At 40.2% G+C, this 22,746-nt stretch overlaps 2 protein-coding genes across 3 annotated transcripts in view; one reads left to right on the top strand and one right to left on the bottom strand.

Moving 5' to 3' along the window:
- Positions 1 to 27: 27 nt before the first annotated feature.
- thumpd3 (THUMP domain containing 3) lies at positions 28 to 9,778 on the bottom strand. Its single transcript, XM_056396581.1, has 10 exons — positions 9,643 to 9,778; positions 8,989 to 9,308; positions 8,720 to 8,797; positions 8,207 to 8,635; positions 7,372 to 7,502; positions 5,403 to 5,472; positions 4,551 to 4,666; positions 4,336 to 4,440; positions 4,093 to 4,216; positions 28 to 573 (listed from the first exon to the last, which is right to left on the bottom strand). Exons 2-10 carry the CDS (start codon positions 9,214 to 9,216, stop codon positions 382 to 384), a joined length of 1,473 nt encoding a protein of 490 aa, XP_056252556.1. The 5' UTR covers positions 9,217 to 9,308; positions 9,643 to 9,778; the 3' UTR covers positions 28 to 381.
- A 5,683-nt stretch (positions 9,779 to 15,461) lies between these two features.
- Positions 15,462 to 22,746, top strand: part of srgap3 (SLIT-ROBO Rho GTPase activating protein 3) — a 57,782-nt gene continuing 50,497 nt past the window's right edge. For both annotated transcript variants that reach the window (XM_056396086.1, XM_056396078.1), the window contains exon 1: positions 15,462 to 17,371. In XM_056396086.1, coding sequence (XP_056252061.1) covers positions 17,308 to 17,371 — 64 coding nt within the window. In that variant the 5' untranslated portion in view covers positions 15,462 to 17,307. The remainder of the gene's footprint in view (positions 17,372 to 22,746) is intronic.

Raw genomic sequence — 22,746 nt, 5'->3', positions numbered from 1 at the left:
ACAAATGAATGAATATTTACATTAAACTGATGTTAAGTTTGAACCTTTATTGATTAGAACAAATGCCTATGTTCAGTTTCTGTGAAGTGGACACAGCAGATTTAAGAGGTTTCTGAACAGCAGCATGACAAATGAAACTCAGTGAAAACAGTGTGAGAACCATTGAACTGCAGCTGAACATGAAAATAGCTTCTTTCTTCCAGTTCGCCATTTATCACATTAAACCAAATGAGAAATACAAAAAGTTGACATTAAAACTGCTTGGCACGGTTGAGCAGAAAACCTGAATTAAGAAGAACTTAAATCTTCAAAAATACAATAAATAATGACGATCGTACATAGCCTCAAATATGAATTCAGAATTTAAATGCAGAAGGTGAATTAAGAGAGCTGCTTGTCATCCTTCTCATTCCCCTGTGTATTAACTGTTCCTCGTGATTCATAGACATCCTCAGGAGTTTGGCCAAACACGTCCCCGGTGCGCTTGAGGAGGTAGACTCCTGCATGTAAACCCCCGACATTGACCCAAACAGTGTGCTGCTTCCTCCACAGTCCTCCCATCCTGGAGATAGCCTGGAGACAACATAAATCTTGTGAGGACAAACTAACAAATGACATTTGTTTTGTGTGAGGCAGGATCTATGCATAGACAAATACAGCATTAGAAGTCTTTTTCCATGATGTAGTGTCTGAGTTGAGTTGTACCCGCATCACTCAAACGGTGGTGAGACTATTTAGGGATGATTTCAGGATAAATTGATTCCACATGCAAGCTCTTAAGCAGATTAAGTTGTTTAAACTTAGAGCTGCATAAACACAAAACACTGACATTCACAAATGATGATAGCTGAATGATTGTAATAGTATATAAAGCCATCAACACTGGCTTTGATACTCATAAGTTGAGTCACAAAACGTCGCAAAGGTCAATCGTAAACCATGTCACTGACTGAGGCATTTTGTGACCCATGACCCCATTCTGCGGTGGAAAACCGTTCTTGTTCACAAGTCATGTTGAGAATAGCATTCTTTCCTAAAGCATGGGGAAAAATAAAAAAAAAGTACGCAGCCGCCCCCATGTGAAAGAGTACGACTTTTCTTGTGGACAAAATGTGACTCAGAACGCACAATACACAGAACCTTAACCACAGGCTCACCAAAACTGGTGAAGACTGGAAAAACGTAGCCTGGTCTAATGAATCTGGATTTCTTCCGAGGCATACAAATGGTTGGGTCAGAATTAAGGTGTAAACAGCATAAATCCCTGAACCCAACCTGCCCTGTGTCAACAGTACAGGCAGTGGTGTAATGGTGTGAGGAATGTTCATGTATTGCTACTGTTTACCTTCTTCTAAAGGTTACTCCCAGCATAATGCACCACGTCACAAAGCAAAAGTCGTTTCAAACTGGTTTCATGAACATGAGAATGAGTTTAGTGAACCTCAGTGGCCTCCCCAATCACCAGATCCGAATCCATTAGGACACCTTTGAGATGTGGCAGAACAGGAGGTTGGCAGCATGAATGTGCAGCTGACAAATCTGCAGAAATGATGTGACGCAGCCACGTCAACACGGACGAAAAGGTTCCAACATCTTGTTGAATCTATGTCACGAAGCTCTGAGGCTGTTTTAAGAGCAAAGCGAGGCTCTATCTATTAATATGGTGTTCCCTAATACAGTGCTTGGTGAGTTAAAGTGTTATAATACACTATGATTTTGTCATTTTTTCATCCAGTGTCACATATAGAGCGCATTCAGAAAGTTCAGATGCCTTCACTTTTTCACATTTTAGGTTGCAGCCTTATGCTGAATTAACCATGAAATTAAATTCATTTTTCCCTCATCAATCTACACTCTATACCCCATAATGACAGAGTGCAAACAGAATTTCAGTAATTTTTTGCAAATGTATTAAAAAGTCAATACTGAATCAGTATCACACTAACATACGTGTTCAGACCCTTTCCTCAGTACTCAGTTGAAGGACTTTTGGCAGCGATTCCAGCCTCCAGTCTTCCCTGGTATGACATGGCAATCTTTGCACACCTGGATTTGGGGATTTTCTGCCATTCTTCTCTGCAAATCCTCTCAAGCTTGGTCAGGTTAAATCGGGACCATTGGCAGACAGTCATTTTTAGGTTCTCCAGAGATGTTCCCTTGGCGTGAAGTCAGGGATCTGGCTGGGTCACTAAAGGTCATTCACAGAGTTGTCCCTAAGCCAATCCAACACTGTCTTGGAGGGTGTTTAGGGTCATTGTCCTGTTGGAAGGTGAACCTTTGGGCCTGTGTGAGGTCCTGAGCTCTGGACCAGGTTTTCATTACAGATATCTCTGTACATCGCTCCATTCAGCTTTCCCTCAACCCTGGCCAGTCTTCCCGTGCAGGAACACCCCACCAGGCAACAACCTCATCTTCAGTGGAGTGCTGCAGTGATGGTTGTCCTTCTGGAGGTTTCTCCCATCTCCACACAGGAGTGCTCAACATGGTCTTTGTCACCTCTCTTACCAAGACTCTTGTCCCTTGATTGCTCAGTTGCTTATTCGAAACTTCATTTAATAATTATTTTATAATATATTTTTTATTTTATATATTTAATAATTATGGAGGCCATTGTGCTCTTGGGAACCATTGTCAGCTGTAAGACCTATATAGACAGGTGTGTGCCTTTCCAAATCATGTCCAATCAATTGAACTGAACACAGGTGGAATGTATGAACAACATGTAATGTAAAAACATCTCAAAGATGAGCAAGAGAAAAGGGAGGTACCTGAGCTAAATTTGATCTCTTACAGCAAAGGTTCCGAGCACTTATGTCAATTTGATATTTCAGGTTTTCCTCTTTAATAAATTTGCAAAGATTTCAAAAATTCGGTTTTTGCTTTTTGAGTGTAGATTGATGAGGAAAACAATAATTTAGCTTAAGGCTGCAACATAACAAAATGTGAAGAAAGTTAAGGTCCAGTTCAAGGAATGACTGAGGAATATGGCTTTTTTTCCCTTTACTTTGGAATGTGGCCTGTGACTGATTTTGGCTACTACTATCTCATCGGCTAAGATTGTGAGCAGCCGTGTCCCTGAAATTTTGTGACTACAGGAAAATTATTACCATCTGCGACAGCAAGATTAATGTTGTTCTTATCTTGTGCGTCTGTGTCATCATTAATATGTGGTCCTGGAGAAACCTACTGTAGTGGTAATGACCACAAAGCTGGTTTTGAGTACTTTGGCAGGTGTTTACATGTATGTGGACAGATGTCCTCACAATAGAATCACAACCTGCAAGATACAGTAACGAAACTTACATGTGTGTAGTGGGGTTGGGCGATATGACGGCATATACCCTGCAAAGGTAAAAATGTGTCCACAGGTAGAGATTTGGTAATACCATTTCCACTGTGGTACCTATCCCCTAGTGCCGTGGTCACTAATAGGGGGACTGCGGTCCAGGTTTAGACCCGGAGTGTGTCCACTTTAACTGGCGCAGCTTTTCTAGCGTTTACAGCACTGGTCACATGATGTTAATCAGAAACATCAGAAAAACAGAAACATCTTATTTAAAGGCATTATTTCTAGTACCATCCATGGCAACAAGTGGTATATTTGTACACATATGGTACTTATTCTTGACACACCTCCACCCAAGCTCAAACGATTGATTATAAAAGGGCGTACAACATTATACTTAAACATTGTCCTACTGTACAAGGAACACGTATCTGCTTTTTTTCTGTTTCAGCACTGATGTCATTGTGTTGCCTGTATGTTTATGGTTGCACCTACTTACACATCTCTGTGTTGTCTTTATGGTTTTATCATCATTGGTCATTTTTGTTTATTGGCGTGAGTTTTGTTCTGTTCTGTGAGTGACTGAATAGATGTATCCCTCATAAATCGTCTGCTGTGTCCAAAGGCTTCCAGCAAGTTTACATTTGGATAAACATTTGGAATAAATGAACAATTGCTAACATGAATCATTGTCAGGAAGACACTGGCAGGACTAGACCTGCACTAGCAGTTTGCATATTCTATTCTTGGGAAAAAATTTAATATAGTTGCTGTAATTCCTGTTATCTGTGAGAGCAATAGGTTACCTTGGAAAAGCATTTCTTGTCCTGTGTCAACAGGACAGCTTTTCCTGAGCCTGGTCTACACACACGGGCCATTTCTCTCAGACAAGAGGGGTAGAGGTCCCAGTTCTTCTTCCTGGAGCCCATTCTTGAAGAAAACAAGGGAAAATTTTACTTAATTGTCAGTGTTCTTTTCACTGTTATACTGCAGCCTTTATAAATATCTACTCTTCTCAGTATCTATACTGTAAACCACTGTTATTGTACCTCTTCCCAAAGGGCATGTCAGTGATGATAATGTCAACAGAGCTGGTCCTTATGGGTAAGTTGCACAGATCCCATTGCACTGTGTCAATGGGCAATCCAGACACACTGTTTGAAAGGATCCAAAAAAAGATCATAAAACATCATGATGATCATCGGCTACACAAAGTTGTATATGAAACGACTTCCTTATGAGATGTAAAGCTGCTCACTCTCACCTGCCCTTGTCTGCCCTCCTTTTCTGGATGTGACATATATTATTGACTGTGCGGTTAACTGCCATGTCATTGTTGTCACCGGCAACGTAGTACGAACTGTTGAATTCAATGGCCCCCTGGAGAGAAAAAAAAAAAGCATAATTATCAGCCTGTGTTTTGTAATTATTCAAAGCCCTCCTCCGATGACCTCAACAACATCGCTCAATAACTTTGCTTCCTCAAAACATTCAGCAAGTCATGTCTGAAGATGTTTTGTCATTTGAGTATTTAGGTTCATTTGCTCAATGTAGCAATCAGGGAAAGGGTGGAGAATGTGATTGCGCATGGATGAAAATGCATCAGAACTTGGCAAAAGGATGAATAAACCACTTAATCAAACGACTTGTTGAATCAGAAAATGCGTTTAGTTTCTGATAGCGCTCAGTTTGATCGAAACTAAACATGCCAGATTACAGACATCAAAGAGATGAGTGTGAGTAAGCATACATTTTCTTTCTTTCCTTATTTTTTTATTTTTAAAAAAAAACATGTTCATTAGTACTTGCTAATCTTTTGACATTAAACCCTGCAGTGTGTAGTTCAAGTATGAAGTGTGGATCATCATGAAACTTGATCCAATTGTTTGTAGATCTGTGGCAGTTGGACATATTAGTGCAGTGTAATGATGAGCAGATTTTGAGAAGTATTAAGACCACAACACAGTTTAGACTGTGAACAAATGATGCCATGAGAGAGGGCTTTAATGCACACACTGTGTGTACCCTTTACAATGTGCTTTTTCATTGTCTAAGCAAAACTTGCAAATATATTATTCAGCCAGGGTCAGAGTTAGGATCCTAAATAATGTCTCACCTCCAGTGGTATAGCTCCAGTCCCACACATTGGATCAAGAATTATATCAGATGCCTGAGGTTTGCACAGCCTGTCAACAGACAATAAAGTATGAATATAGCACCAATACAAAATGTTTTATAAGCATATTAACTCATTTTATTCATGTCAACATCTAGTATCCACCAGTTCTGCTATTCCTCTCCTAACAAGCCTCAACGTGTTCTTTACCTGTGATGAAACCAACTCATTGTATCAGCCACGAAAATGTTTAAATGAGTGCTGCTCTAACTCTCTGCTCTCTTAAAAACTAAATACTGAACATGACTCTCTCTCTCTCACACACACACACACACACACACACACACACACACACACACACACACACACACACACACACACACACGATTCAGTTACTAAACAAAACCGCCTTACAGCCATTTACATGACACGCAAGAGCACTTGTTCTCACCATAATTTGTATCTTATAATTGCAGAGTTATTCTTAGCACTGCAGAACATTGTTATGATTTGTAAACTGAGAAAATGAGTCATGAAGGTTTTTTTTGGATCATATGCTCAATGAATATCTAAAGGAAATACAATTTCTCATAAGTATCCAGGGTAATTGCCTTGGTTGGACAAACCATAAACCATTGGTCAATGATCTCCGCACACTGCTGTCCCCTATTTAACCTCAGTGCCATTTCTGCTTGTAATGTTGACTTAAATGCACCACAAACCCCAGATGTGATGCCACTGCTAAGTCTCTATACTTCATTCACTGATTTTGCACATACTTTGACTGATATACTGGTGACACCTAAAACAACTATGTAATGTATGTCATTATCCAAGGAGACATCCAAATATTAGCCAAACCAGAATAAGTAAGATAACTAAATTTAATGCAGAGACAAACCTTGTCTTCAATTGTCAAATTACCTGTAATTTTCAATACCTACTTCAGGGATTAGGGCCCTACAGGAGAGAATCCTAGATAACATGCTCAGAGCATCACCTCTGTGTGAGGGGATTCCTAATTGGTTTGGAGAAACTGGAGTTTGAAAAAAGAAACATCCCAAACTGCATTTCACTTGTTACATCACATGCTTATCTTCATGGAAAATGTTAGTTAGCAGAGCATTTGTCTCTTCCGTTATGCCTTAAAATAAACACCATGGTTTGACCAAGAAAAGTTTTTCTTGGCTAGTGATAGGGATGATAGTGGATACACATGTAGCAAGTCAGGGCAAGCATGATTACCTCACTGCCAACTTCGTCTTCTTTCTCAATTCTTGCTCAGAGCGCACCAAAGTCATATCTTTTTACTCACTCTGTAATTTGGCCAAGTTTGCTTTGTTACTACCAAGAAAGACATATTTCTCTCATGGATTATGATTAAATTATGGAGTAAAATTCAGGTTCGAATAAGAATTTAGTGGGTATATGTCTCATTTCCTCATCTGTTCGCCCCTTTTTCCTCATGTGCATCTATTTGCATGAGTGGGAGATGGTAAACAAATACATCTACTGTTAGGTGACAGTCTGCTCGGCAGTATTCACCAACTTTTCCTTCTTCTTCTGTAACCTTGGTAAGGTAATCATAATAATTGGTATTATGACAGTTGTTCAAAGGTGAAAATGTTTTCTGTGACTGAAACTTTGTCCTATAAACACAGCAACCTTCACCTTTTTAAACAAGATCAGCCAGACAATTATAATTTTGGACTAACATGTTATTCAAGTATTCTAATTCAGAAATCCCTGTTACATTTGAAAACAGATGCAGACAGGAGAGTGGACAGCAGACATGCACACAGTTCTGTTGTTTACAGAACATATAGTATCTGGAGGCGCTGCACACAGACATCCGCTCTGGCCTTTGCAGGCATGAGCGGATGACAAAATGTACATCACATGGATCACATGGATAATCTGAGCTCAGGATCACATGGTGCACCTGGTGAAAACAGTGTAAAAGAGTTACCTAAGCATGCCATAGCATAAGGTAGACCGCAGTGTAGTGGGTCCAAAGTGACTGATGTTTCTCCTGTGAAGACTCTCTTCTGTGAGTGCAATGCCAATCACCACCTCTTCATTGTGTATGTTTAGTAAAACCTACAGTGCAGAAAGATACAGTACATGATTAGAAATCAAGTGTCAATAATATTAATATTTTATGCAGCTGAAATTACTGAAAGACAATTAATTTTGATTTGTTTTAATTATTTCAGTCATTTTTCATTCTTTTTGATTGAATGGACTAAATTAATAATTGGTTAATTGAGAAACTAACTAGAGGATAAACCAATAATGAAAATAATGGTTAGTTGCAGTCGTCCTAATATTCTGGACTATAAACTATAGTAAACTGGAACATCCGAGCATAAAGCACTGGTTATTTCAACATGTATCCAAACAGGCATCTATATGACAGCTAGCCCATTTTAGGTCTTGAACACAAACTATGTTTTAGTCGTCAGATTACACACCTGGCAACTGCTACAAAGCAACAAAATACCATGACAGATTTCTACAAAACGTAGAAGGCCACAGATCATCATTTTTACACCTTTTCACTTCAACTTAAAAAACATACACATCATCTTCAACCTTTAATACAAGGCTGAAGCCTTTTTCAACATGTTACATAATGAGAACAGCGTATCTTCATAAAATGTTAGAGCACATGTTTTTTTTGTCACTCCTTAACTCTAAACATTAGGTTATGCCGTGCGAGTTTATCTGAATATGCAGAGTGTTTTTTGGCTAGCGCAATGGTATTTGCTTCTTATCATATGAGTCTGAACAAGCATGCCTACCTCTATGTCAAACTTTGTCATGTCTGCTTTCCATTGGAAGAATTCTTGTACAGCTCCACCAAAGTCTCTGGCTGCCTCATTAGAGGAAAAGCTGTGTTTGTCACCAGCCCTGTTGCACGTCACACGAAACTTGATTAGTTTGGCCCCGGGTGCTGCCTCATCTGAGTCCTGTGTACAGGTCTCCCCCTCATGTGTGTCCTCTGCCCCTGTCTGACCTTCAGCAGCTGACACTGCCTGAGGTAGCTCTTGCTGCTCAGTGTCAGCCAAGGTTACATCACCGGTCTCGCAGTTGGGCTTTGATTTAGCGGCATTTCCTCCTCTCCGGTGGCCTTTCTTCTTTTTTAGGGTGCCATTTAGTTTCCAGACCTCTAGGGCATTAGTCCATGGGAGTTTGGAGGCGAGCTCCTGCAACTCCATTAATGTTTCGTCCTGTACAAAACAAAGTGTTACTTCCCTGACAATAATAATGTATTTTATATCAGCTACAACAGAATAAAGATGGCTGTGCGTTACCTTTGATTCCTTGAACTGGTAATGGTGATATTCCTCAACCACAACAAACAGGTTGTCCACAGACTTCAGAAGATGAACCTACAAGTGGGAAAATAGATGAATAGGGAAACAGATAGATGTGAGATAGAGATTTCCTGTGCATTTATATGCTTGATAGTTTCAGTATATCACCACTGGCCTCCACAAAGCAATGTCTTCTTTGGTTATAATGCAATATGATAGTAAGAAAAACCTGAGGGCACTGGGCCTCCACTGGCTTTGAGTCTTACCTGGAATAGCTTGTCAGTGGTTATTGGAAAGAATACACGACCACGATCTTTGCTAATTCGTGCATCAACCCCAATTTTCTCCTTGATCTCCTCCGCAGCAGTGTGTTCAAACCCAGTTGGCACGGTTGCTCCAATGGTGACAGTGATGATGTCCCCACTGGTGGCATCAGTCTCAGTGGAGGCTGTTTCAGGGCCCTCTTCTGCAGCTCCATCTCCCTGGGAGGACATGCTGTACAGTGATCTGTCCCTCAATAGACAAAGCTATAACTGAGTAATGCGAGTGGCAGCTGGTGCAGAGCTCAGTGTATTACATGTAACACCTGGAGAGAGAGAGGCTGCATATTATTTAAGGTCAATACTGCATGTTTTTATATTCAGGAATAGAATCTACTAGCAAGGAAAGAGCATCACAAAATACTACTGGGAACTATCATGTTGTCATACGTTAGCAAGAAACACAGTTGATTTGAACACTGCGAATAAACACCTATTATGTTATTGATGAGTAAGTAATATTACCAGGCAACTTAGCTGGCTAACGTTAGCTTTACGGAGCTAAAAAGTTAGTTACGAATAAAAAGCAAGCTAACGTTGATACAGCATTTACATGAAACCACTGCCACATAATGATGTGTGTTTGTGTAATGAGCCCACCGGTTGAACTGCAGACGCTGATAACAGTTTTAAAAGAGTCTATTGGTCCTAGTTTGCTAACTGGAGTCAGACCAACCCGTCAAACACGAGGCGTCACACGTTGTTTCCGCTCAGCTGCGACAACACCGACACTTCCGGTCGATATCCTTTAGAATAAAAGCATCAGCTCCACAGATTTGTTCTGGCAAACTAAAGGGTTTTGCACAAGAGTTACAAGTATACATTTTTGTATGAGTATTGCAATGTTGTGTTTTATCAAACTGCTTACATTTCTCAAGTAATGAACACACTGAAAAACACCATTGAAGCACTGCAAGACTGAAAGCAATAATTATTTTCGATCAATAGGTCTGACAATTATTTCTTCTAATAATCCACGGATTGCTCAGTAACATCTATGGTGGTCAATAGGGGCCCAAGAATAAGTGTTTGATTCGACTGCACTGTAGGAAGTTAATGCAGCCAAAGTTATATGTCAATACCCCCTGGCTACTGGCTTAATCTTTACACTAACATACTTACACTGTGTTGATTTAAGAATAAAATCACTGTCCTTCAAAGTTAACGGTGCACTGTATAAATGGTGACATTTTGTTAATAAAATTTGTTCTGTAGAATTACTGTTTAATTTTTATGAACAAGCTATGAGTAGAAAATATTCAATATTCATTCATTGGTCCACACAAAAAAAATTCTCCCTGACTCACACTTAACAGCAGATGAATTTGGTTTGTTACACCCACTCACTCATCTAAACTAAAAAATCCAAATAGTAGCAGGAACTATGCTTCGAGAGAACTTTTCTTTTTCTTTGCACTTACACAAAGGTTCAATAAGTTTTCAAAGGCATATTTGATAGAGACCCTAGTGGGGCTGTCAAACACGTCTACCTTTGTAAAGCCTTGTTTGATGATAACTAAACAAGGTCACTTGTCAAACACAATTATGTAAAGTCTAATTATAGCTATAAACTATATGCCTTCAAGTGAATATGATGTTTTACCGCCAGATCACGACTAAAACGATTTCACAATGAAAAAGCCTTGCTTTTGTTCTGAAAGCCAGAGGCCCAGACAGGAAATCCAGCAGTTGCTAGCTGGGATAATCTCGATTATTGATGTGCTTTATTTTAATTCATTTTCACCAGCTACTTCCGGGTATATATTTACCATAAGTAAACGGCAGAGGGCGCCATGATGTAATTTATTTAACCTGAGTGTGATGACACTGAACAGAAGCACCCAACCCAGCATCAGCCAATATGTGAGCAACAAACAACAGAGAGGGAGAAAGAGAGAAAAGATGGCTCTTGTCACAGAAATAACAACAGGGTAAAAGGATAAAGGGAGGCAGCTGCGCTTTCTCTCTCAGACTCTATTCTGGCCCACACGCTGTTTGTATGAATTTATGCCAATAATTATAGGTTGTTATTAACATTTCATGGTGTTTTTTGTAATTCATTGTATGGGCATTTGTCTGACAGAAGCACTACAGACCTCCTGCTGCTTCTGGCTGGATCCAAGAAGAGTCTGCGACATGGTTGGATTTTGTTATATATAAAGCATTAATCATCACTTGCATAAATAAAAAAAAGTTATATCACTATATTGTCACATATAGCCAGTTTTAGGCTTTTTAGTTGACATTACAATGACTTTTTAGCATTGCTTAATGCACTGCCACTGGTTTTAAAACGCAGAATATCTAAGTCTCTCGCATGGACCATTCCAGCATTGTTAAACAAAAGAGAAAGAAAATCTGTTAAAGTCACCCATAATCTCGTTTCACCATTTATCATTTGTGATGAATGAAGTTTATGTAGCGTGTGGTGATTAGAGTAACTGTCCTCTCCTCTATGTCCCATTTTCTTCTGTGATTAATTGAACCTCTGGGCAGTTACTTCATGTGAGTGCTAAAGATAATTCTCTTTCTTTTAGCAAACAGCTGTGGAAGAAAATAAAGAGCGGTTCTATTTATTCTCACCACTTTTCTCATTTACTGTGATTATGTCAAGTTTATATGTGTAGCAGTTCATTACAATTACAAGAAAGCATTCATTTTTTGAAAATGTTTTTTTTTGTCTGCTGGACTTCCTCTGACAGAATAAACACCCTTTTCATAGCTTCTCTCATGCCTCACCACACTACATACAGTGTTAATTGAGAATATTTTGTTGTTTTTCAAGTCAGCTTCATTCTTTCCAACAAAGTGTGAAGTCTGAGAGACAAGGAGGCGTGTGTTCATGTCAGGGATAAAAAAGTCCTACACAACAGATGGCCAGTGTTGGAGTACAGTCAGACACTCCAAAAAACTTTTGCTAACTTAATGATCTTATAAACACAGTAGGCAACTGTTTGTATAATACATGTTTTTATTCCCTCTGCAAAGAGAATAAGCAAAGAGTAGGTTACGGTGAAAAAAAAAATACTGTAGCTCCAGGTTTGCTGCTTTGACAGAAGATCAAACACACACAACCACAGTCCTCTCTGACCTGTTTGTAATTCAGGGGCTATCCATGCAACACAAGCAGACCTGGTGCTTCCACCCTCAAATGTAACTCAACCTCAGCTGCAATAACATGCAATGGGGAGAGAAGACAAGCATGAGGGAATATCCTCAAAGCAGTCAGGTATGATAAATCCTATCGGATTTTACACGGCGATCGTCTCCCAGTGTTTACAAGATCCCTCTCTCAGTGTGGTTCTACCTGTTAAAATAGAAGTGACAGTTATGGAGATATGAGTTTACATCTTAGGGAAGATAATACAGAACGTACCAAGGAGCCATCTCTTTCCCAGCGTGAGTGCTTGATGATTGATTGATGACAAGTATCAAAGACTACAACAGACGCTGTCAGTGGTTTTTGCAGATGATTGTCTTGCAATGGAATCGGTTCTAACAACAGACAGGAGTCAGGGCTTTAGTAGCCTTTAACTGATTGGAAAGACAAGAAAACAATGAGTCATGTCCTGAGACACACAGCTGTATTTGCTTAGAGATATGTACCAGATGTGAACAATAAAAAAAAACCCAAACATTGGAAGCCATTTATGTAACTGAAAATAGATAAAACAGTACAGTTGGTAGACTGTTGACAACAGCAGGACAAATAGTCTCTTAATAATACTATACACCTTGCATTCAGAGCCCAAAGGTCACTCATGCCAAGTTTGTCAGATCTGTAATTAACCTTTCATTTTTAAATAATGACTTAATGGAACGTCCAAATCCTTTTTCTTATCTGAATCATTTCTATCTCTGTCATTGTACAGATTCAGTATTGAGGTAAATATGGTTTTACAATAGGCCCAAGACGGATACACCAGTGTGAGTCTCATCCATCTGAAGGGAATCTACCAATAATAACAATTAATAAAGTCTGTCAGAGGTAAACAAGGATATGCAGGGATATACCACTCCCTGCTTGAAAATTCTTATTATTATATTCCATTAAATACGGTATATTCGCATAGTGAGATTTCTTAAAGGGAAATAAAGCTTTTCCCTGGAGTACAGTAATCAACAAATCTGTGTTGATTCCAAAATCCACCAAACTTTGATCTTAGTAGAAGCAGAAAGTGGGAGAACCATCACTCAGCAAGACATTACTCAGATCATTACTGCAGATCATTTACTGAAGGGTCAATTCTGCACATCTGGCAGTCCTGTAGATTCTCAACAGAGAAACCTGTTACATCATATCACAGGGCAGAGAGCTTTTTAATTAAATGTAGTACAATTATGAGTGATATGAGAACCCACAAGTCCCTGCAAAGCTACCTCTGGGTGATGAAGAAGAAAACATTTTGAAGAATCAGCCTGAAGGGCTTCGTCTGCTGTCTACTTGCCCAGAGTTTTCATAATCGGCCAAACACTTTAGCTGAGCACCTTCACATTAAGTCGCACTCATGCATTTCTTTTTTCGATGTAATAATATGAATAATCATGATTTTGTTTTTGGGCCCACATTGTCACTTTTATTTGACATGTAAGGAATCTTGAAGTAGTAGTAGCACTTATTTCAAAGACAAAGCAATTCACAGCAGGATGTCCTGGTGACTGAGTGGTCTAAGATGCCTGTAACCATGACAACCCTGGTCTGGGTCACCTGGTGACCCTTGTTGCAAGTTTTCTGACACTGACTCAACAAATTATTCAATAATTGTGAAAAAAAAGTATCTTTAAAAAACAATGAAGCAAATAAAATGTGCAAGTAGGAAACAGTAAACAATGGTTGTCATGCACATCCAGATTCACTGAGAGATTTTTAGCTGCAAAAAACTTTATTTGCATACACTTTACACATATGACCTATTATGGCATTCAAGTCCAGACTGTATCCCAGAGTGGTGTTTGTTCACATGTTGGAGATGGAGACGAGAGCCGTTCCCACTCTTGTTCTATAGAAAGAAATAGTAAAAGGATCTCACAATGGATCTTTGTGCCATAAAGACAGTGGAGTCGCAGTTTTCCAGGCTTCCCCCCTGATGAGAGAGGTAGGGGTGAGCAACAGAGGGATGGTGGGAGGAATAAAGAGACTACAGAAGGTTACCTCTGCTGACTTCTCTATGGTAAACACAAACAAAAGCAGAATCCACCCTGCTGTCACTCAGGCCTCTGTCACAGCTGGTGTGTCACAAGTGAAGTGTTTGCTCTCTCATGGCTTCGCTCCTCAGACACGCAGGTGACATATAAGGCCTGACAAATGACTTAGACTCACCGCTGGAACTGCAAAGATACAAGAGCTACTAAACACACACACAGACATAGATACATAATAAATACAGTGTATATATATACACACACTCAGACACCATTTAAAAGTGCTCAGGTGCTTTTACTCTAGTAAAGAGGGCTCTAATGTGTTCAACAGGCATAAAATATCTTTGGACACTACAAGGCCATCAATTTAAACCTGATTTCCTCAAGCATTACTACAGCAGGGCATTGTTAGAGTGCGTCAACATTTGTGTGAATGGATATTCTAGGGTTGAGAAAGAGAGAGAGAGAGAGGTCTTTCTCATCTCTGTAATTGTTTAATTAGACTCTCTTGGGTAACTAATTGTTCCACCTCATTTGTACAATGTAATATTACATATTACATTGTCTTTTAAGTTGTTGTTGCTGGCTGCAGAGTAACATCAGACTCTAGCTTACACCAAAGTGCCTCTCAATGACACAGTATGTTGTTAGGTACACAAGTCATTTTCTCAGCCATATCCTATAAAAAAAAACGTGTCTGTGAAGATTCTCAGTCATTGAGGTCATGGGATTTTCTACCTACTAAGTGCTCAGAGTGTATTTCTAAGGGCTATACTTCAATTCAGAACAGAAGACGCCTTTTGGATGAGACGTATTCATGAACCTCAAGCAAGTCTAGTTGCCTTTGTATAGCACTTATTAATGACGAATATATAATTTACTGATGCTTTATTATAGCAGTTATAATCCAATAATGATATATTATACTATTAAGCCATTAAATCTGCAGTAAATGTATAGATGTTAGTAAGTCATTAATAACTGTTTTCACAACATTCCACAAGGTCTGCCGTTGTAAAAGGTTGTTAATAAATAGACTTTTCCAGAAAGTAAGTCATCAAACCGTCTATTGGAAAGGTATTCCTGATGAGGATAAATCTGCCATGCAGGGATTTTTTTCATAGCCTGGCAACCCAAGAGTTGTTCTAAACCTCTATAACCACTATTAACAACTAATTAACTATTAATAAAGCCATCAGTCATACTTTATAAACCTTTTATTAAGGGAAAGTGGAACAATTTCTTTTTTACAGTTGTCATAGAAATCCTTTTTAACAGCTTTTTCAAATGTGGCACCATGTAGATCTACAGTCTGTCAACAAACGCCTCCCTGCCTGTCAGCTTGAAATATACAGAACATCAAGCCTGTGCGGTGCAGATGGAAATGAAGTTTATATGGCTTCTACAGTGTGTCAGTGTGCAGGTTTGTGCCCCCTCATTGTGAGTCAACAGCCTGTTCCCTCCTGAACTCCTGAATAACTAAGGTGACAGACAACACACCAACTTCCCTGGTCTGTTAAAAACACACTGAAGCACCCAGATGACAGTGTCTGCCAGGAAACACACTCAGTCCCTGTCGCTACAGTGCTTTGAGAAGCTGCTGCTGTTCATGATATGAATTCAAATATTTTTTTTTTTCACCATGTGAGGAACACATTATTCCCATCACAAAGCCACAAGTGTACACAAAACTGAAAACACTTTTTCATGTAAATCTGAGAGGTTTTGTATTCATGGTCATGATCAGGGACTTATATGCATTTTTTATTTTTCTTATATTTATATTCATATTGGCTAAAGACATTTCTGCCACTGGTGACATTCTTGCTATCACACTCCTCTTTCACTGTAAACATCAGCTCTGCCAAAAGAAAAGAAAAGAAGTAAACAATGGATGCAACAAGAGCATGAGGATGCCACTGTGTGTGTGTGCAAAAAAAAAAAAGAAAAAAAGGAAGGTGCTGTAAAGACACAATTGTCCCTTTAAAAGATAATGGTTTGTGTATATGTGCTGTCAGCACAGCACTGCCTTCATGGTTAGACTTCACGATCGAAGCATCGGTGGTGGTGTTGGTGCTGGTGTGTCATTCCTGAGCAAATTTACCCACCAGGCTTTTCACTTCACACGGTCTGTGCTCTGTGTGTGTGTGTGTGTGTGTGTGACAGAATAGCCTGTTAGAAATGATCCCTCAGCCTCTGCTGAGATGTGCCACATCTCCTAAACAGTAGCCATGGTGAAAGTAATGCAGAGATAAAAGTGGGAGGTTTCCAAGGCAATGGAGTCTGAAGAACAGAGGGGGCAAATCAAATCAAATCATTGTTAGATCTATGGAAGAATGCTTGATGATTGTGAGGATGATGATGATGATGATGATGATCCCTATATGTTTACTAATGCAAAATGTGACCAGAAAGGCTGAACATAATACGTTTAAATTCAATTAAATGACATTTGTGTGTGTGTGTGTGTGTGTGTGTGTGTCTGCGTGCGTGCGTGTTTGTGTGTGCGTGCGTGCCTGTGTGTGTGTGGAAGGAGGGGTGGGTTTTGACAATATGAGGAGGCTCACGTGACTGTCTCTTAAATTCCTGTTTCCCTGCAGCGCAATTTGTCAGAGTACGGATGGTGCCTCGCTCGTCGACCGCATGTCTGTTCATTTTGAGCACAGGCGCTACAAGGACCTGACTGCTTGAACCCTTCAAGCGACGCTGCTCTCTCTTCATCATGTTGTTGGTACAGTTTTGAGCTCGCCTGTGTCTTTTGTTTGTTTGTTTTTCCTGCTGAAGCCTTTGACTTGACTGGTACCAGGAGGAGGAGGAGGACTCGGCTCCTCTGCCAGAGAAAAACCCTTTGCAGGAAAAAAAAAAAAAAAAAAAAAAAAGAAAAAAAGAGAAGAATGCAACATCAGACTGCAGCTGCTCCAGTGTTAACTCTCCTGCACTCATTTCCACGATAAGGTTATTTGAACGCAACCTTTCAAGCGTTTGTTCTCGCCAGTGCACGGCCACCAGAGAGGACAGAAGAAAAGCGGAGGAAAGTGCTGCAACGTTACAAGTCGGGGATCATCACCCAAGACCCAAGAGCGTCCTCGACTTGCAGGGTCTCACCCTAAAACCAGAGGAACCATGTCATCTACGAAATTCAAGAAGGACAAGGAGATCATAGCGGATTATGAGACCCAAGTGAAAGGTGCGGTGTGAGTGTGATGTGTGTGTCCGCTCCCTGTGTGCATTGTCTCTGCAGAGCCTTGTCCGTCCAGCCTGACTCCTTCATGTTTTTGCTTTTCTTTTATTTATTTTTTTACTCGCGTTAACACGGTGCTGCCGTCTCTGTGTAGGATACGCCTTTTTGTACAGTGTTAAAACAGATAGCTAGTGGTAGACTTTCCCCCGTCAGATGACAGGCAAACCGTGACAGTCAGTCCAATGACAAGAGCATCAGAGTGCCAGGAGCGTTTTACTTTCCTGCATTTTTTTTTTCTCTGTCATGTGCAAAAGGTTTCTCTCGTTAATTCACCAACAGCCAGAGGGATTTCTGTGCTGAATGTTAATTTGTCATAATGTGGTAATAGGATCCTGGTTGTGCAAGCTTTGTTGCTGGGTAAAATGATCCCTGTGTTGAAATCAGTGCAGGATGGAGGATTATGTGGTGGTATTATTATTATTATTATTATTATTATTATGACACCTCATTCTTTCACATTGTGTGGCCTGCATTTGGTTTACGGTGCCCAGCGTTGTTCCAGATGTTGCACAAATATTTGGGAATTTTTGATTTAGAAGAAGATTTGATGAACACTGTGTAGGCCACTGTATGTCAAATACATACTCATTTTAGGATGGCTTCTGTTCAGAAGGTGGTTTCAGCTTTCACCCACAGACCTGACCATCACACTCACCTTCTATCTTTGATTTATTATCAGTGATTGACTGTTTTCTCTCTCACTGCTCTCACCTGGTACCTCTTCCACACACACACACACACACACACACACACACACACACACACACACACACACACACACACACACACACACGTCACAGGTAAAGGGCATGGCTCTGTAGCGTCTTACTTCATTTCAGAGTCATCATTATCTCAGATATCAGCGTAGGTCTTAAGAATCCTGACTAGTGGATTCATTGCTCGCTGGGATGCAAGATGTTTTTGCCATCTTTATTTTGACATATATTCCTGCTTTACCTGTGTACCCGTGTGCATATGATGCACCCCTGGAGATAATGATTGATTGATTAAATAGAAAAAAGAGAAAAAAGGGCGCAGATGATAACTGGGAAATGACATATCCCAAGTCCGTGAAGGCAGTGATTAAAGAAGGATCTAAGACATACAGGCCACCTGAATAAACATCCACAAGATGCTTTCAGTGACAGTTCGTTCTGCTTAGTTGTGTAAAAATGAGGGGGTGTATTCTACACACAAACAAAGAGCAGACATATCCCTAAGTGGAGCTGGGGTTTAGTTTCAAAGCCCTGGACCTATCATTCTCCCTCTCAGTGGTCTCACTAATGTTACACCTCTGGGGTTTCAGCTGATCGCCCCCCGAGTCTGGACTTTCTCGGAGTGCAAAGAGTTGGATTTGTAGGATTGATCTACAGACACATTCCTCTTTGTGTGGAAAATGTATCAGCTGATTGATTTTTACCCACCAGACTTTCTCTGCCTCTTATCACATTACTTTTGTCTTGTGGCATGAGCTGGCCATTTTGGAGGGGAAAGAAAATGCTTGTAAACATCTCTTGTTTCCATTTTATTCTCTAGCTTTCCACTTTATTCCACACCATTTTTTCTTGGTCATTCAGGTATCAGTTATTTAGTTTAGATCCAGCTGTGTCATGGGAGAATAGCTCATTTCATAGGTCCAGGCCCTGTCTGCTGCCTCTTTGCAATAGACTGTGTGAGGGAGAAGGATCTTAATTTATGGAGACTGCTGCTTGTTTCTCATTCACAGCTGCTGTGTTGCATGGTCTACAGACGCAGAGGGCTCTGCTCCTGACATCCAACAATGTTATGAGTTGAACCAGGCTGTGAACGAAACCGTAATGACATTCAGATTGGAAATTGCACCTGTCTCATTCTGAGTTATTGCTGTATGGTTAATGTGTACATGGCAGCAGGGGCCAAATCATCAGTGTGTCATTGATTGGGTCATAACAAGATCGTACGGCTGCTTTATTATGTATGAGAGCTAATAAATGGGCGACAGAGAAAAATCACTCGGTTTCAGCAGTAGCTTAACAACAAAGAAAAAACACCACCACTACCTTTGCTATGCCTAAATACTGTTAGTTAGTTTAAATGTGATGACTGCAGATGGTCTTAACATAAAATTTAACTCCGCTAGAATAACCCCCTGCCATGAATGAATTCTTGACGACCCTCGAGGCTGGCTGCCAAAGCCTCGGTCTCTGAAGGACCCTGGGAGATGGTGTTCACTTTGTTCAGGCTGTTCAGCTGGCAGATCTTGCATTAGCATTTCAATAGAGAGGGTTCATAGTTTGAACAGAGAGGGACTGGCTGAGGAGCTTGGACTCCGTTTTGTAGCTAACCACCGTGCGGTCGCTGGTCTGCAGCTCTGTCTCCTCCGGTTTGCTAGTTTTGTAAGCAGCTTGTGCAAGTGTTGCTCTCGGGCTGTTTGACATTTACAACTGAGGTTCTGAGGCCAAAATATGGTTTCAGTATAAATCCATACTTTCCCATCAGCAGGACAGGGATGACTTGAACTTTTAGTCCATAGAATATGCAGAACTGCATGTTTTATAAGTCCAGTGATCACAAGTGAACTCTGCTGACTTTAAGAAACAGATTAAGGATGTGGCCCACAGATAGCTGATGAGAGGTGGCGATGATACAGCACATGCACAGAACAAAGCTTTCAAACAAAACCTGAACACTTTAAGGACACTAGTAAATGTTAAGACATGTATGCACCCAGGCTAGACTCCATTGTCTTTTTATACATTTTTTTTTATTACATTGGTCTTGAGTTTACATCTTTTTGCTGTAGTGTACTTTGGCTGGAGAGACAGCAGGTCCTGTTGGCTGGCTTCCCTGAATCCCCCTCTGCAAAGAATCACTGATTCATTGTACTTGGAGTGCAGCACAGTGTTACCCCACTCTCTCTCTCTCTCTGGCACACTGGACTCTTAGTAATGGTATTAATCCTGCAGTATGTTGAAGATAAAAGTCAGCATATAGTGAGAGCTTTAAATGTGTTGGGTCAGATGGATAGCTCATGTTCAAAGCCACATAATCTACACATTTTAGATAAAGCTCATGGCCTGCCATGGTTGTCATTTCCTAGATGTAACCGTTGTTTACACTGACAGCGCTGCACCCACACACAAAGACAGGCACATGTCAATGAATTGTGTTGTTGAGAGAAAGTACAGTTCTGATGTGATGAAAATGACACAGGACTGAGAGTGTTGTCATTTGTTTTTCCTCCAGGCTACAGACAACTGCTCTGATCAGGGAAATTATGCAGGCAACTGCTCAAAGAACATTTTCGGTGTCCCCCAGTTCTAGGCGTTAATGCCAAGCACACACAAACACGCACAAACATACACACGCAATCACTTGAGGTGATACTGAAAAGGAAGCGTGGTTTTTACACCTCTCGGTTCAGGTTTCTTTTTTTTTTTTTTGTTCGTTGTTCGTTGCTCATTGCTATAGTCTTTGCTGGTTCTTTTCTGTCACACCAAGTGCAAACAAGCTTAACCTCCCCAGCAGCCCTGATATAACCCTGAAAGTAATCTGATCAACATATATTTCTAAACTAGCTGTAGCAGCTTCCGTAACACAGGGCTCCGCAAGAAGCGTGTATGTCTAATTTTACAGCAGAGTGCAAACTTAAGTACCTTATTCAGGAACTAAAGGCATGGTTTAAGTCTCATCAGAGTAGATGATCACACACCTTGCTAAGTCAAAATATAAAGTGATATCATTTTAAATTCTCTGCAGTTTTATAATAAATACATTTTTATTGATCTTCAGCTTGCAGTGTGTTTGGTAACAGCAGTCAGATCTCAGCAAATGCCCGGTGTGGTCACAAACCACACTTCTAATTGCTTATATAACCCTAAACATTGTTTGGTGGGTTTGGTTAAATGTGTATGAGCATTATGTGAGACACTAGGTGTGTTTCTGTTTGTTGTTGCTCCAGGCTACAGACAGCTTCCTCGCTGAGGGAGTTAAATGTTGAAAACTGTTCATAGGCTTGTGGTGTTTGTTAGCAAAGTATCAATGATGGCTGAATACAGCCTGTGGTCTCTCTGCGCCCTGAAATTCCTACAGCCCGTCATGCCAACTCAGGTTTATTGCTGACAATGAATGTGTTGCTCAGTAAATGTTGGAAATTTGTCTCAAGCTCAGAGCTTGTTACCATTGTGGTGTTATTTCGTTAGTTACCTGCTGGGCAGCATGGAGCTGGCTGTGCAGAAACTGACATGTTGAGAGTTGAAGAAATGGTCACGCTGACTCACCAGCTGAGGATCGCCAGCTTGTTTAACAAACCTGCTGCTGACTGAGAGAAGATTAGCAAAAAAAAAAAAATCATCCACTAGCTAATAAGGCAGAATAATCTTTAGTGGGACAGCTTGTTTATTCTGCAGTCCAATCATTTTTGGGCTTCATTAAGGAATGGTTTGTTTGTGTAGAGTGGCATTAACTAGTCAAACAAACAGGCAGCCCAAATAAGCTCTATTGCTGCTGACTCAAGATTTCATACTATTAATACACAGTGATGTTTTAAAGAAAAAGTTTTTCTTATTTTGGACAGTACACTAATTTGCATCAATGCCAAGAGTTAGATGAAAAGATTGATACCACTCACGTGTCTGTATGCTAAGTATGAAGCTACTACCTGCAGCTGGTTAACTTTGCTAAACTTAGCATCAAAACTGAAAACAAGGGGAAACAGCTAGCTTGGCTCCGTCTAAATTTAACAAAACTTACATGAGCTCACACATTTTATCTTTATACAAAAACATAAGTGTGAAAACAACAATTTGTCACTCTGTTTCCCTCTTTTTCCAGTCTTAATGCGAAGCTAAATTAGCTGTTTGCTGGCAGTGTCTTAATACATAATGCACAAACACGAGAATGGTACGGATCTTCTCCTGTTAACTATTGCCAAGAAAGCAAGTGACTGTCCTCCTGTGGAAAGCAGCCCCGTAGGTCGTCTGTGCAAGCAGCTTATCACGACCCATAGTTAGCTACGCTTTATTGTTAGTTGAGCTCCAGTGGTTGTAGCAATTATGATGGGAGAAAAGGAGAAAGTCAGGTGATGCAGTGTATAGAGTGACAATGTCTGCGTTAGGTGAAGAAGTCCACTTGTGTGATCAGCCCTTTTAGAAAACAATACATTCATGTCATACTGATGTCTCATCATGTGATTGGTAGATCATACTAGAGTAACTTAGCAGACTGGTCTCTGGAAACTCAGTATGATGAATGCAGCTGCCACATGATAAATTGAGAGTTTGTTCTGTCTGTTTCACAAGGACTCGAGAGATAATTGGCCTTTCATGAAACGGCTGATCTGC

Source organism: Seriola aureovittata, chromosome 2 (genome assembly GCF_021018895.1).
Source record: "Seriola aureovittata isolate HTS-2021-v1 ecotype China chromosome 2, ASM2101889v1, whole genome shotgun sequence".
Taxonomy (NCBI): Eukaryota; Metazoa; Chordata; class Actinopteri; order Carangiformes; family Carangidae; genus Seriola; species Seriola aureovittata.
The sequence above is the reverse complement of the archived record's forward strand: the minus strand, read 5'-3'. Positions and strand labels throughout refer to the sequence as shown.

Excerpts from the sequence above, each read along its gene's own strand:
- thumpd3 (XM_056396581.1), bottom strand. The coding sequence starts at position 9,216 with ATGTCCTCCCAGGGAGATGGAGCTGCAGAAGAGGGCCCTGAAACAGCC. Across the intron at positions 8,636-8,719 it reads ACCAGTTCAAGGAATCAAAG|GACGAAACATTAATGGAGTT; the intron begins GTAACGCACAGC and ends TGTTTTGTACAG. Across the intron at positions 4,667-5,402 it reads CTGGAGCTATACCACTGGAG|GGGGCCATTGAATTCAACAG; the intron begins GTGAGACATTAT and ends TTTTCTCTCCAG.